The following is a 16220-nucleotide window of genomic DNA, read 5'->3' as shown; positions in this document are numbered from 1 at the left end:
CGCGAAGCGGCTCCGGCGCTGCTTTCCGGCGTCGCGCGCCCGCTGCCGGCGGGGCGGAGCGCCGCGCGCGGCCATCTTGGTGCGAGGAGCGGCGGGAGCAGCCCGGCGCCGCGGGCCGGAGGATGCGGGAGGGCACAGTCGGCGCCGCCGCGTCGTCGCGCCGTCCGTGGAGGGCGGCTGAGGCGGGCCGGGCGGGCGGAGGGAGGCGCGCCCGCCGAGGATGAGCGCGGGCTGCGGGCGGGACCACCCCTGCAAGAGAGCCCGGCTCGGCCCCGACGGCGGCTCCCACGGAGAGCTGCGACCGCCGCCTCCCGACAGCGGCCTGGACGGGCCCGGGGGGGGCAGCTCCGCCACCGCCGTGGGGAACAAAGGTGCGTACCGCCCTAGCCTGCCAGCCCGCCGCTTCGCGGGACCGTCGGTGCCCGGCTGTGGTGAAGCCCTGCCGTGGCTTAAATTACTCATATGTCACGCTGCAGAACCTCTATGTGCGGTGAAATGATGCTTTTCATTCAGGACTGCTTGTCAGCGTAGCTGAATCTGTTGTAATGATGATTATTTTGTTAAAGTTCTGTACACTTACCGTCGCAATGTGGAAACTGCCGGCCTTCCTGACCCCCTTGGCAGCAGCTGATGACCCCCGTAAAAGTCAGAAGCAGGAGGTAGATGAGCTCACCTGGCAAATGGAAAGCGAGGGAACTTCAGCCAGTTGCAAGCTGCGCAGAATTGCTTTAAATAGCAACGAAAAGTAAAAGGAAAACGCCCTCTAAATGCAGATGGCTTTCCAGTTGTGAAATAACTGCTTTGAGGTTGTTTTTTTACCCCTCCCGACACCCTGGAGCCTCCACATAATTATTCGATGGGCCATTCTAATGGAAGCTTGTCTGAAGTGTAGCATCACAGAGATGCGACTGATCACATTCACTGGGCCAGTTTAGGGGCAGTGAATGTGACCAAATCACAACAGCGTTAATAAGCTGTGTGAATAGTTTATGGTTAGAGTGAACAGGGAAAGTTTTCTTTCAGAGCATTATTCATGTGTAGCGTGCACGGTCTTGATGCTAAGTCTCACTATGCAGCATATAAATACGGTGTTCAGCTGGATCTTCTGGAATGCCTTGGCAACAGGTTATTTTGTAAGTTATGTCATTTCACTTTGTTCTGAAGTTCCGCAGCCTTTCAGGGCTCTCTGTGCTGCTGCTGGTCATTAAAGGTGATAATGCCAGCGGTACGGTTCAGGTTTGCTTGTTTATTTCCACCCCAATGCAAGTTTGAAGTATGGTCTAGATTAAAAACAAGTGTTTGGAATTTACAAAGGTTACTGCTGGAGCTGCAGTTGCTGACTGTGTGATGAATGAAATATTGCATCATGTGTAGTTTTAATAGCAGCGGAGTGATTCCTATGGCAGGGGTAATAGTGAAGAATGATTTGTGGTGCTTTTGTCTTCATCTGGTCTTATTCGCAGAACCATAGAATGGCCTGGGTTGAAAAGGACCACAATGGCCATCTGGTTTCAACTCCCCCTGTTGTGTGCAGAGTCACCAACCAGCAGCCCAGGCTGCCCAGAGCCACATCCAGCCTGGCCTTGAATGCCTGCAGGGATGGGGCATCCACAGCCTCCTTGGGCAACCTGTTCCAGTGCATCACCACCCTCTGGGTGAAAAACTGCTTCCTAAGATCCAACCTAAACCTGCCCTGTATCGGTTTAAAACTATTCCCCCTTGTCCTGTCACTATCCAGTGTTTGTGTGCAGTCGTGTTGCAATGTCATCATGCTTCATGTTGTAATGTAGTTGTGCGTTTTGTTTTTTCAGCTTGTAAACAACGGACAATTACCACTTGGCTGGAGAATAAAGGATCCAAGACAACTGAGTCCAGAAGGTAAAACATTCACCGGAGCTATTTAAAAGTTGTGTTGTTTAAGTGGGCCTGTGCAGAACTGAGAGTGCAGGTTACCTGTACTGGTGGCTACTGAAAAAAATCAACCTTGTTTCTGCTTCTTTGCTTTTGTAGCACATCTCCTGAGTGTAAGTGCCTGACAGAGTTTTGCTACAGAAAGCTGACTAGCCTCCCACTCTCCCAGGAGGAGCAAACCTTTTTGCTGACTTAGCGTCCAACTGACTGTTGAGGTTGCTCTTGTAAAGAAAAAGATGAGGATGTGTAACAGGGTAAGGCAGAGTGGGGCTGCTGCTTCCAGAGGCGGTCAGGCAGCTGTAGTTATCAGGCCATGTCCGTAGTCAATGGCTTTGCTTTTTATTCTGGCTTAACATAACTCAGTAATGGCTGAGAGTTTCATCTGAAATTAACGTATCACAGCTGTTATTTCATAGACAGAAGTCAATTGGAGTCCATCTACGTATGATTATACGTAGAATGGTGTAAATTGAATCAGAATCTACAGGGAACTCAAGAATCTACAGGGAACTCAAAGGTGTTTTGAAAGCGTTAGTGTGAGGATCAAGCGTGCTAAATTGTGAGGGTGTTTCCAGATGGGGTGCTAGGAGCAGTGTTTGATAGGTAGTTGCTTTCTTTTTGCTTTTAATTCTATCTTATGTAATATCAGTTATCAGTCTTCTTCAGTCATCACAGCGTGAATATATTAATATTGGCATTTGTTAATCTGGAGGTTGAAATCTATAGCAGTGCTAAAATGATGAAGAAAAGCCAGGAAAACTTGTTAAAATGATCAGTGCAGAAGTATGGAGGGCTCAGTTACAGGCTCACAGTTATAGTAAGGGGAAGGTAAGTGGATGCTTAAGGAGGAAGTGGATAGGTTGTTGGTTTCTTGTTTTTGACTTAGAGTGTATGTTAGTATGCTCTCTTCCAGCTTTACTAACAGACTAAAACCTAAAGTTCTGCAGTTCTTAATGTATGCTTATAATCATTCACTTAAAAAATCATGTACTGAAATTTCTTCTGGTGGTAATACGTTAAATTCCTTTACTTCTCTTCTGCAGCCTTCAAAGTAAAATCAATAACAATACTGAAGAAAATACCAAGATGACTTCTGTTAAAAAAGAAAACGCTTGTGAGCATGATGTTAAACAGCTAGAGAATATTTGCCAGCAAAATTATCAAGAAGTATCTGGAGAAGTTAGCACAAAGCATGTAAGTTTGCCTCAGACAGGCAGCATATGTAACTGGGAGGCTGAGGGCAGAGATCTGGACTCAGACAGGGTGCCTGCGAAGGCAGAACAGACTGAAGAGGCTTTTAAAAATGCCAACATAGATCAGATGCACAGAACTGGCAAGGAGGCTCCGAGACAGTGCGAGGAGAGTGGTGACATTTGGACTCAGAGGAAAAGGTCGTCTGGCCAGTCCTTGAGAACAGGAAACACAAAACTTTCTTCAAAAGATCCTGAGACAGATGGGCAGGTGGGTCTGTGCAGCTCACAGAAGCTGAAGAGCTGCGATTCTGTTGATACAGGTGAACAAGAAGAAGGGGATGTAGTTCCAGAAAGCCCGCTTTCTGATACTGGTTGCGATGCTTGCGTATCCCGTGTTGGAGGCCCTGAGAAACTGAGCAAATGTCGAAGTAGTTCAGGGGATTCACCTGCTTTTGAGAAAGAAAGTGAACCAGAATCACCCATGGATGTCGACAATTCCAAAAATAGTTGTCACGGGTCGGAGGCCGATGAGGAAACGAGTCCGCTTCTTGATGAGCGAGAGGAGAATAATATGGCCAAACCTATAAACAAATCTTACAGAATTCAATATGGAGATGCGGAACTGGAGTCAAGGAAATCACGGTTTTCTACTAAGGGTTGTGAAGGCTTTGAGGGAATAGATAATCCTGTCAAGGATGATGGTCTGCATATAAAACCACCTGGGATCTCTCCTGCTCCAACATCGGAAAGCAAAGGTGCAAAACCAGGAGTGAAGAAAGACTCCAAAATCACCTCTCATTTCATGAGGATACCTAAAATGGAAGAGAAAAGGTAGCGTTCCTTCTGCCTCATCTGTTTTGTTCACACTTAGAAATTTTCTTTCTTAGGATTAACTTTGGAGTCCGAATTGTGTAAAGAGCATTGCAGAATGCATGCAAAGCATGAAGATAGCTCTGATGTAAGCTTGAAATAACTTGTTTTTAACGGGACCGCTTTTTAATGGTATTTTTATTTAGTGCAATATTTTTAAGTATTAGATATGTTAAAACTGGGAATTAAAGAAACTCTATGAAGGTGATTTTACTTACCGGGGAGGTACCTTAAGCCTGTGAGAGTTGGTGCTTGAAAACGAACTGTGGTGCAGGTTTGCTTTCCTAAGCTTTGTCTTAGCATTTATTATTTCATTCATAGAATCACCAAGGTTGGAAAAGACCTAAAGGATCATTCAGTCCAACTGTTTACCTATTACCAATAGCTCCAACTAAACCGTGTCCCTCAACACAATATCCAATCACTCCTTGAACACCCCCAGGGTCGGTGACTCCACCACCTCCCTGGGTAGTCCATTCCAGTGCCTGACCACCCTTTCTGAGAAGTAATATTTCCTAATGTCCAGCCTGGATATTCAGAACATTTGAGGAAGCTGCTGTTTTGTTTGTTGTTTGTTTTTCTTCAGTTTTTAATCTTTGCTGTCAATATAGCGAATCAGTTTTGTTGAAGCATCAATGCTACTGATGCTCTGACAGCAAGAAAAGTTACATTTATTTGAAAGAAGTTACAGTGATGCGTTGATTTTTTTTTTGACAGGTCTTTATTCATTATTTGGGGGAGAGGAGGACTAATGATTGGCTGCTGCATTAGCAGAAATAGAAGTCCTGAGCGTGACCCAGCACTGTATGCTGGATGTTGTGTAAGGGCAATAAGATAATTTATGCCCTGGAGAGCTCAGATTCAAATGGGAGCTGGGAAAGTGAATCAGTGGCATATGAGGAATTAGAAACAAGAGGACGCCATAAGCAATTATCTCAGTAGACTAATGTCTCCTAAAGTAGGGCAAGAAGGTATTTTGCACATCTTTGCTAGAGCTCCTTCCAGATGTAAGGAGCAGCATAGGCCATTTTTGATGTGGGAATGAGCCCGAGAGCAATGGAGGGCAGCTGGCTGGTGGTGGGAGCTTGCATTTGAGAAATATAGAGAGTTGAGTAGGCTGAGTAGACCTGGAAAACAAAAAAAACATCAGTTCTTAGAAAATGGGATAAAAAATGTGTTTAAAAAATGTCTGTTATTTCCTTAAGTCATAAAACGTGAGCTTAGTGTGTATTCTTTCTGCTAAATTAGAGTAGCTGCTACCATTACAAGGCAGCAGAGGCTGAATGTGGCAGGCCTGTGTTTGTCAGTGCAGATGTGTGGTGTGTTGCAATAATTACGTTTTTGAGATGGGAAACTGATGGAAAAGTTTCACTGTGTGCCTCAGTGGGAATCCTCACAGTGCTTTACAGAACAATTAGAAAGTACTATATGTAGCTGTAGAGGCATTCTGAGCCTAAGGAAGATGTGAAGGGTATAAACTCCCATGCCTTGCAGAGTAGTGGTGTTTTCAGTAGGGCTGAAGAGAGCTGTTAGGAAATACTCAAGTTTTCCTCTGAGTTTCAGTTAGACCAGGTTACAGCAGAGACTGGAGTGAATGAAATCATAACTTGCGGAGAGGGAAGCAATAGTGTATTGAACAGCTCTCAGTCATCAGCTGTGCTATGCCAGAGTTATTCTTCGTCTCTCAGTTAGACATTGTATGCCTGTACCAAGTGTTACGCTGGTGTGGTTGCCCCTGTTCGTGTGGTCTGCAAGGTCTGGAGCTCTTCTCCCACCTGGGGATACAGGCATGTGTAGACAACATGAACAGGCTGGACAACATCTTTATCCAAGGGTGGAGCAAACTTGCTAGAGGGATTTCTGAACTTTAAACAACTCCTCAAAGTGTAGGCTTGTAGCTTGTTTTGCATTTTACTCTGAGAACTCTATCTTTTGGCTGAGAAACATCTGGTACGTCCCATCAAACAACCAGCCAAGACAAAATCAGATTTCAAGGAATGGTCAAAGCAATGGCTAGCAAATAAAGTGTCTTGGTTATAAGTGTGACTCTGAAGCGTGTTTGTATTTGCCTACCAAGTTTTTCAGTGGAAATAACATTTTTCAACATGTTTCTGTTTGAACAGCAGGAAAGATAAGTGCGAATTCAAACCTCAGAGAGCAGGAAGGAAGATCCCTAAGTATGTGCCACCACCTCTTCCAACTAATAAGAAGTGGTTTGGGACGCCAATTGAAGAGATGAGGAGAATGCCCATGTGTGGGGCTCGTCTTCCACATCTGAGACCTTCAGCCAATCATACAGTAACTGTCAGGGTACGGTACTTCAGTGAGAATTTCTCACATTGGATTTCTTACTGGGCTGTTCAAAGTATGGAGTGCCACATCCGCCTCCTAGTATTAGCAGGTTGTGGATGTCTTTCTTTGCCATTCTTTTCCAATAGACTGGGGCAGATGATTTTTTTATGAAAATAGATTTTTCTCATGCGCATAACTAAGATATTAAAATCCAGAATAGATGTGATTATAGCTTTACTGCTCCGACCTGATAGGGACAAATAGGTGTCATTCCCTGTCTGAGCTGTAAGCAGAGAGTTTGTTTGCACATAAAAATTGTACTAAAATGAGTTGATGTTATATTTTGATTGTCGTGTGATTCTGGTTTGGGTTCAAGGCATACAGAAGGTTCAGGATGTGGAGAGAAGAGGGAAGAAAATCATATGCAACAGTATCATTGCATTTTGTTCCAAATCTGAAATATGCCTTTTGGAGTAAAGTGCAGTCAAATTGTTGTGTAAATAAAACATGAGCAGAAGCCTGTAAGGTCATGGATGAATTTTAAAGAAAAGAAAAGCACCTTAAATTGAGGTGCAAGTTAGGAGAGAAGTCATTGCTCTCAGAGAGCTGTGTAGCAGACCAGGTCCTTAGGAGCATTGTGCTACCTAGTTTTTTTAGTATTTCTGATCTTCAGTGGAATAAGCTTGAAATATTACTGTGTCTGTCATGAGTTATTATCCACTTCAGTGTTAAAGACTGAAAGTGTTTTTGTACGTGGCTATGATTACATTTGGAATTGTTTTGACAGTATATTTTGAAACTATGTGGATACTTAAATTGATAAGTGAGGGAGACTTCAGCTGATGATTGGACAGAGAAATAAATTTGTATACAGCCTTTGATGTGCATCAAGTGATCAGATGATTGTATTCTTTTCACCAAATGTAAGACTTGAGAGGACCTTCAAGATCCTCTTGTTTTTACCTGCAGTCTGAATGGAGCTGTGAAATTCCCATCACCTTCTCACTGAGCATTCATCTTATGCTTTCAGCTGTAGCTTATGTTACTGTGGGTTTAATGGTGAGATGGTTGGGTTTGTTCCCTAACTGAACACCCAGTTACTTGTTACAGAAAGTTACTTGTAACTTTCTGCGTTCCAGAGAAGATGGGTTGTAGATCAAGAGTTTTTTCTTAGCTCAGTCTTGGCTTTGTCTTTATTTCTTCCTATAAAGGAAGTAGAGCCTGAGCTTCTTGCCTCTTCTTCCTGTGTTGTAGGTAGACCTTCTGAGGGAAGGAGAGGTGCCTAAACCATTTCCAACTCACTACAAAGATTTGTGGGACAACAAACATGTTAAAATGCCCTGCTCAGAACAAAATCTGTACCCTGTAGAGGATGAGGTAAGATAAAATGCTTACAGCTGTGCAGTAACATTTGTTTATGTGTAGATTAGTTTTTGGTTTGCTGTGCTTTCACACATGTTCCATTGACAAGCTGTGTACGGAAGTTGGACGATCCGGTAGATGAATGTGTCTGGTCTGAAAGCACTGCCTTCTTGGTTGTGATGCTTAAAAAGAAGGGGAAGATAATTTTTTCTTCTGGTAATTATTTTTCCAAACCCTCTGTGGGCTGATGTGTGTATGTGTGTGTGTGCATGTATGTATGTCTATGCGTGTGTATTTGATAAAACAGTTTGGGATGTTGATGTGTGAGTGAAACTGTTACAACAGTACTTCACAGATATTCAAAGTATCTTTCTTTTAGAACTTCAGAAATAAACTAACACTCAAAAGATGTGTCAAGGAAGACAGTTATTACTGACTGTATCTTTCTGATTTGTCTAACTCTGTCTGACTTGATTTTGGGTTTTTGTTTTGAAGAATGGAGATAGAACTGCTGGAAGTAGATGGGAACTAATCCAAACTGCCTTACTCAACAAATTTACATGCTCTCATGATTTGAAGGTAAGCTTCTCACTTTGGAGTTGGCTCTTTATATAAATTAAGTTTAAAAATTAGTTTAAGGCTCTTAATATACTGTTGTAAATGATCTGGCTTAGTCCTATGTCTTGTCATTTTTTTCATAAAGAAATAATCTCTGCTGTTTGAGGGATCTTTCATGAGTTCTACATATTCAGAACTGGAGGTTGGGAAACTGAGTCTGTTTTCCCATCTGGTTCCCTCTATTTGGAGTAATGCTGCAGGCAGACTAGGCAGGTTATTTGATGTTTGAAAAACAACCACTTAGAGTGGTAGTTGGCAGTACACAAATTGAGTAAATAATGCAGCCGTTAAGTAACTTTAATTGGAAATCACTCCATCAGTCACAGAGAAATTACATTTCTTTCTTGCGGAAGCTGCAAAGACCTTCACAGAAATACTGAAAAACCATCTTTTGTAAGTGGCCAGGAAGTCATGAAAACTGCATTGTGATGAAGCTGCTCTCACCTCCAGTTAGAGTCTCGGTTGGCTTGTCATGTTCTACGTTCCTACTCGCTATTCACTTGCCTGTGCAGATACAGAAAGAACTGTGAATCTTCCTCTGTCCGGTGAATTGCTAAGAAGTGCATAAGTCTTCATGCTGACATCAGTTGTCAACATCAGATACTTATACTTGACTTGATAGTTTGCTGTAGGTGCATATCACCTTTAATAGGGATAAGAAATGCAACGTTACTGTGTTAGAAGAGAGAACCATGCTTGAAAGTTTCCACAGTTTGCAGCCTCCTTGGGTGACCTATTCCAGTGCATCACCACCCTCTGAGTGAAGAACTTCCTCCTAATATCTAACCTAAACCTCCCCTGTCTCAGTTTAAAACCATTCCTCATTGTCCTGTTGCTATCCACCCTCATAGCCGTATGGAACTCGCAAGGCTCTGTGGCAGGTCACATCAGCTAGATGGTGCTGTTTCTTCAGTAAAGAGATCTGATATAATGTTTTTTCTCTTGTATACAGAACGTCTCTAGGCTTTATTTTGTTGTGCTCTTTCCACAGGAGGCTATTCTGAGATACAATGTTGCTTATGCCAAGAAATGGGACTTCACAGCTCTCACTGATTTCTGTGATAAGGTAAGCCAGGTTGATTTAAAAGAAGAAGAAAAACAAAATGCAAACAACTAGGTTGTCTACGTGTCTTAATGCTTCTGGCTTATATTTCCTGTTCAAAAGTAGAAGCATTGCTGTCATTTATGTGGATGGTTACTTGGCTGATAACTTCAGTTAAAATGATGGTTAGACTTTATAAACAAGATGAATTTTTAAATTAAAAGAAATTCATCTTTGTGCTTCAGTAACAACTAAGATTATTGAAGGTGTGTCAAGAAATGCCTTTTTTTGTTTATGGAAACCAAGTTTATTAATAGATTGCGTTAACATTTCCAGTGCGATGGTTTCTTGTAAGAAGTTGCTTTTTCCTTTATTGAAACATCTTTAATGTTGTATTACAATGGTGACTGTATAGACTGTGCTTCGCTGCTCTGACAGTAAACTTCTGCTATGTGCTGAGATAATAAATTGATAGTGGGAAGCCTTGGAATGGCTGCAGTGGTTTGTGGGATTTCTTATGACCTTCCTGGAAAAGAATGCAATAGAAAGATGAGTAGTAGGTGGCAAATGCAACTTGAGGTATTTTTAATATATAACTTGGCTTAATTTCTGACAGTCAGTTAAAGCAGTACAGGACAAGATGCAATAGGAAATGTTCCCCTTTTCTTCTAACTTATTAGTTGTATGCACATGTGCTCCATTTTTGGAAGGAGGAGTTCTGAAGCTGCATTAAGGCTCAGTGGAAACTAAATGTATTAGTTAAACGTTTGGTTAAAGCAGATGTCTGATAAAGAATTGCTTTTTGCTGCCTTTTGCTGATAGGAACTAATGTTTTACAGTTTAAGTTTTGTTTCACACACAGCATAACGCTGCTGCCAGAAAGAAATGCAGGTTGTGCTGTGTGTATTCGCTATGAGAGCTGGGTGTTTTGACTCATCTTACCAGTGTAACATTCCCTCTCTTATTTGGACTGTCATGGTTGAGACTGTGGGCTTTTGGCCTCTTTGCTCTTCTTCTATGACCTAACATTAACTTAGCCTGTTCATCTGGCCTTCAGCTGTTCATTCTGGTGTGATCAACGAACATATGTTTAATTTGTTGTACTTCACAACTTTTTAGTAAGTGATTGATTTTAAAAACCTTCTCAGGAATGTTTGTACCATGTTGCTATAATAGGACACGTGCTTGTCACGATGCTTTCATAGCATGTATCTGGGAATTTGGAAGCATGGGTGATTAGGTTGCGATCACCAGCCAGGAAAAGTAAGTAGTGTCAACACCCATCAGAGAAGAGGGGACCAATAGAGGAATCAGCTCTTGGGCATCACCTCTCTGGATCATGGAGGATGAAAAGGAAACTTCTGGCACCTGAGGAATGATGCAGTTCTAAGGTTCCATATAAGAGGAAGCAGAACTGTTTAAAGATGGAATTTAGAGGAAGTTTAAGAGTATGTAGCTCTATATTAAATGAAGGATAGTGAAACGTAGCAGTATAGTAGGTCCTTGTAAACTGTAGGAGGAAAGTCATTCTCTGGCTTTGTTTATTGAATATGTTGAGTGGAGGGAAAGCATCTTGTACAAAAAGATGCTTAAAATCTTCTCTGTTATTAACAGATATGTGAGCTCTTCAGGCTTTGTAAATCGGTAAGGATGCTTATCTGAGCAGCTTCTGAGTGAGGTGGTGAGGTTCTCTGTGGAAATGCCCTGAATATACTAACTCTACTGGAGAGTGCCTTTGGAAATTCTTCTATCTGGGAGCTAATAATTAAGGGATTTCTGTTGGCTAATGTGTTTTCTTGTTAATGACATAATTTTGAGGGAACAGGGGAAGCATTTCAGGATACTGTTGCTCACTGCAAGTTGAGTGTTGTGCTTGAAAAACATCAGTTGAGTAACCAGGCAAAGGAGGAGCAGCTCAATGGAGAGTCTGAGAATGGAGAATGAGAATGGACTCTCAGTGGAGAGTCATAGACATGACTTTTCTTGATCATTAAGTTAGAATAATCTTAAAGTTGGAAATCATTTAAATTGCCTCTACTGATGCAATAGCAAGGAACTCCTTTTGCTCAGTACATTGAATTATTGTAATACCTATACCAAGTGGTTTCTTTTTTGGGGGGCTGAAGAAGGCAGTTGATCCTTTCTGTTCACTTAGCTGAGAGATGCTTCTGATGCCAGTCTCATGACTTAATAAAATTGGGGGCAGGTGCTTAGATTGAAAACCCTGCTTGAATCCACTGGTGTTCCATGGTTCTTTTTAAATGCTCAAAATTACGTGCAATTTTAGATCACCTCTGTGACAGCCTCTTAAAGTTTTGAAAGTTTGTTTTCATTCTCCATTGGGTTGAAAAATGGTCTGTTTATCTGCTGGTAGAGGTACTTCCCTTGCCTCGGTGTTGTTTTTGGCAAAGGCAGAAAGTTTGTGGCTGATGCGTTGGATGCAGTGAAATAGTGAGGCCTGCGTTCCAATCCATTTTGCTCCTTACTAGAGCAGAGTTTTACCAAAGAACACCTGTAGCTCTTTATTATCCGTGAATGCTCTGTTGTGTGCAAGAAGCTATTTTGGAGGATAATGTCCTAAATCCTGTTCCATTGTCATGAAAAGTGTTGCTTGCCTTCCAAGCGCATACCCTGAAGAAGGCAAGTGGGCTGTTCTGCAAAGCAGCAAAGCATTGTCAGAAGAGGGAGCCCTCGCTCTATTTTCAAAACACTATTTTGGATGCTCCTTCGTGTTTGAAAGCAAAATTCCTGCTTGTACAGAGAAGTAAGTCTGGGGGTTTGGTGGGGCTGCTGCTTTTTGCGGTTGTTTCTTTTAAAAAGTTCATAGTACTCCCCAGTAATGCACCTAAAGTTCTTGTGGCTGAAGTTCTCCGGCATCTGACAGCTTTGTTGTGTTCTACAGTACTTCTGTGCTCTTGTATTGATTTGCTTTTGCATTTGTCTGTCATTATTGGCAAACAGGCTTAAGATTTATTCAAGTTATTGCTTACTGAGTGAAAGTTGTTAGTGCTAATGTTTTTAATCTTACTTGCATGGTGTTTCTAACTTGGAAGTCGCCCTTCCATCTTGTTTGCCTAGAAATAAACTGGAAGGCAGATAGGAAAATCTAAACAGCAAGTAGAAAAGGAATTGTGAAGAAACTGCTGTGGATTTGGCTATCTGGAGACCCACAACAACCTGCTCCAGATGAGCATTGTTTACAGGAATGCTGGTAGCTCGTATTAAATTGGCAACCTCTTGATCAACAGTGCCAGGTACTGTAGTAGGTTTGTTTGTTTGCTTGTTCTTCCTTGTGGATGGGCTCTTCTCCTTCCAGGAGCGTCCATGTTCTTTCGCTCATTCCTGAGCACATAACATAGAAAGTTGTCATTCAGGGCTTATTAAGGCCTCGGACTAATCTCCAGCGGTAGCAACTTTATTTAAGGGGAAGAGAAGCAGTCTGTCATCCTTAAATGGTGGGGTAAATAACTTATTTGTGTCATGATGACCTCACGCTACTCAGTGCTGAAAAGGATTAAATCCAGAGTTTATGCGTGACATTAAATGTAGTCTTTGATGATTATTCACCTGGTAGAAACTGCAAATATTTTGACTCCAAATTTGAACTCTCATGGAGCGTAGACTGAAGAAGATGGTAGTTTGGCTAAATATGTGTGGCGTAAACAGTGAGGGTGTTGGAGCTTCTGTGAGTCATATGAAGAATGCATCCTGATACATCTCCCAGGTGTTCACTTTGGGTTTATAACGTTTGTCTGGTCTCCTTTTCTGATGGAAAGCGTGTGTCTGGGGGATGGAGAAACTACACTGAGAGGAGGCAGGAATGAATTAAAGTTATGTAACAGTTTCCAGATGATGAACATCTCAATAGTTTAGGACTGTTCAATTCTTAATTCTAGCTGGGAGGGAGATGAGGAGTGGTATGACAGTGGTATCCTAAAAGAGAGTGAAGAGGAAATGACTGTTCATCTAGTACAACAGTTAAGGGACACTGTATCATGTTCTAAGCAGATATGGTTTTCAAAGATTGTCTAAAGGAATTACTTATTCAGAAGACTGGGGGCAGAAGTGACCTTGTCATGCAGGTTGTATTTTGATGTGGCACCAGTATGATAAGTTACTGAAATGTAAGAGAAGCTGTTTGCTTCTTTCTTTTAGGACAGTAGCTGATGTAAAACACTTCAAATAAGTTTTGCCTTTTACGATCTATTTTTCCAGGCACACTGCACAACTTTAGCCCCTTCATGCCTGGTTGATGCAAATAGGTTGAACAGGTTTCACTATTAGTATCTCTACAAAGATGCTCTTATGCTACCCTGTATAATACTTAGTTTCCAGTGGCTGCATTTGGGTTTTTGGTGTATGAAAAAGCATGTGCATGCTTGCAGTTACTATGTGGATTTTTTGTTGTCTTGCTGTCTTCTGAGAAAGCTTTCTGAAGCCAATCAATCTGTGTGTAGTTTCTTGTCATCTTATTTGCTATTGATTCCTGCGTAATCCAGCATTTTGTCCAAGGAATGTTTTGTTCTGCAAACTCTATTACAGACGGTTGTTTTCTCTTACGAAAGAAGCTGCTTCATTTGTACATTAGGATTTATTCTGTGCAATCGAATGAAGCATGCTAATGCTCTTCTTCAAAGGCCAGTTCTTCTGTTCTGTGTGGTTTCCAGAGTACAGGAGAGTGGTCTTGGTGGTGCAGCATACAATGAGTTTGATTTCTGTTAGTCAATGCCATTTGCTTAGGAGCGATTCAGAGAAATGGAAGAAAACCATGACAGTTTTCACTGGGAAACCTTGTGAGTTTGTTGTGCTGAATTGGCATTAAAAAGGTAAAACACGGGAAGTACCTACAGAATGTGCCTGCTGTGTTGGTTATGAAAGTACAGTTTCTCCCTGGAATGCTTGTTGCTATAAAGTATACTAGTGCACTGGCATGAATGCTTCCTGAAGGTGTGTCAGATACAAGTAGTTGAGTTGAGGGAGCATGTTAAGTGTTCGGCAGCTTAGTGTTTGCACTTCTCTGCTGGAGGTACGTCAGCTTCTTCTCCTGCAATTGCTTGTGTTTTCAGATCTCTGAGCTGATAGGAGTGAAATTAGGAAATGCTTCCTTTCTATAACTGAAATTGCAAAGCGTTACAGCCACAAAGTAGCACAGTCTGTGGTCTTGGCCTTAATAGCCTTTATCAAATAACCGTAAACTTAATTTCTTAATTTTCTTAAGATTATTGCACAGACAGTTTTGGAAACTATGCTTCTGTTTTCTACCACTGTTTCCCTATCTTCATCTAAATAAGAGACTACAAGTGCATCATATCTGAGGATGATGTGACTGTAGTATAATCTGGTGGATTGTGGTTGAGCTCTGCATTTTAATTCATTTCTCGAAATGGATTACACTGTTCTTAGGAACACCTGCAACTGTTAAGAATGTGCATATCTTGGGGGATTTGGGGTTCTAATTAGGGCTTTACATCATTCTTATCCTAGCAGGTCTTAGGAACTTTCCTGTGTGTTTTGTTGTTTGAATGACTTGCTGAGGAAAAAACCAAGCAAGCAATTGCTGTAATCTATTGGCATAGAGAGAATTGAGAAGTACCAAGTTGTTCTGGTGAGTGGGTTTTTGATAAATCATTTTTATAATTGTTTGGACAGTGCTAACAGAAGTGAGCATTGTACAGAGATGTCAAAGCGGCAAGGGTAGGCTTTTAAGCAAGAAATCAAATGTCCCAAGGCTGAAAATAGCCTATCTGTTGTTCTTTGCCGTATTTCATTTTAGTCCAGATGTTTTCAAACAATTTTCACTACATCAGATTATCTTTTCCAAATATGAACTGAAAGGTCTTTTGAGTGTGCCATGAAAGGTTTCTTTTTCGTAGCAACTGAAAGGTATTTGTCCCCATTGTATGAAATGTAAGCATTTCCAGAGGGAGAGGGAAATAAGCATCTTGTATGCTTTGAAAAACGTTAGTAGCTCAGTGTTGTTGAGGTGAAACATCAGTGTGTGCGGAGTTACAGGCTGATTGTTTGCCAAATGGATATTGTTAGTTTTTTCTTCTTCCCAGTAAAACGGTTGAGCTTCTTCTAAGTGTTCTTTGCAAACAGCATCACAGTGACTGTTGCGTCATCTCAGTATTATCAGGGAAGGGATTTCTGCATATACCAGGTGTGGAGTTGTACTTCTGTTATGTCTGAAGTACTTGTGGACAGGTACATTCTTAAGATCTCTTCTATCCCAAATGAGTATAAGAAACTTGTTTTGGATGCTGTGGTTTTCCTCAGCTGCTTTAAGCAGTTAGATTTGTAATGCCTGGAACATGGATAATATAAAGCAAAACAAAGGTGGTCATCAACACTCATGACAAACTCTCTGAAATAGCCATAGTTAAATGTAATGACTTTTGAATGCTTCTGCAGCACAGTTCTTAGCAGGCAATTTCAAAATCATAGTGGTAGTCAACTTTCCTTCCAACCTGAATGCTCTGGAGAGGCTAAAGATTAGAGTGAACCTGGGCACAGGTCCTTTTCATCCTTACCTAATGGCAGTTGGCTGAAAGGTAGAGGTTTTCTTTCCTGTGGGCTCTGCTGTCCAAACAAAACATGTGCCCTATTGATCACGTTGTACTTCCCTAGAGAAAATGCTAAGCATTTGGAAAGCTGTCTTTTGGTCTTCTTTACAGGAATCTGCCCTTGCTTTGGAAGTGGTTGTGGGTCTTCCGTTGAGGACTGTACTGCTTTTTGGAGATGTACTTATGGCAAATCAGGATTCAGGTTTCATTCATTGACAGTAACACAGTGGCTGAAGTTAGATTACCAGTACTGTGAAGTATGAAATGTGTTTTTAAAACCATTAGAGGGAGATGCAAAAATATTCTCTTCCTTTCTCTCATAAATGACTGTATTTTATCTAGAATGCTGAAAAACTTCAAGAGCAAAGC

General features: G+C 41.7%; 1 protein-coding gene across 2 annotated transcripts in view; it reads left to right on the top strand.

Annotated features, from left to right (window-relative positions):
* Window positions 1-73: 73 nt before the first annotated feature.
* Window positions 74-16220, top strand: part of PARG (poly(ADP-ribose) glycohydrolase) — a 54224-nt gene continuing 38077 nt past the window's right edge. Inside the window, exons 1-7 of one of the 2 annotated variants that reach the window (XM_072340291.1) lie at window positions 74-371; window positions 1812-1878; window positions 2955-3935; window positions 6101-6284; window positions 7521-7643; window positions 8124-8207; window positions 9238-9312. In XM_072340291.1, the coding sequence (XP_072196392.1) occupies window positions 221-371; window positions 1812-1878; window positions 2955-3935; window positions 6101-6284; window positions 7521-7643; window positions 8124-8207; window positions 9238-9312 (1665 nt within the window). In that variant the 5' untranslated portion in view covers window positions 74-220. Of the gene's footprint in view, window positions 372-1811; window positions 1879-2954; window positions 3936-6097; window positions 6285-7520; window positions 7644-8123; window positions 8208-9237; window positions 9313-16220 lie in introns of both variants that reach the window. The other variant, XM_072340290.1, reaches the window with a different exon arrangement.

This window comes from Excalfactoria chinensis, chromosome 6, assembly GCF_039878825.1.
Source record: "Excalfactoria chinensis isolate bCotChi1 chromosome 6, bCotChi1.hap2, whole genome shotgun sequence".
Taxonomy (NCBI): Eukaryota; Metazoa; Chordata; class Aves; order Galliformes; family Phasianidae; genus Excalfactoria; species Excalfactoria chinensis.
The sequence above is the reverse complement of the archived record's forward strand: the minus strand, read 5'-3'. Positions and strand labels throughout refer to the sequence as shown.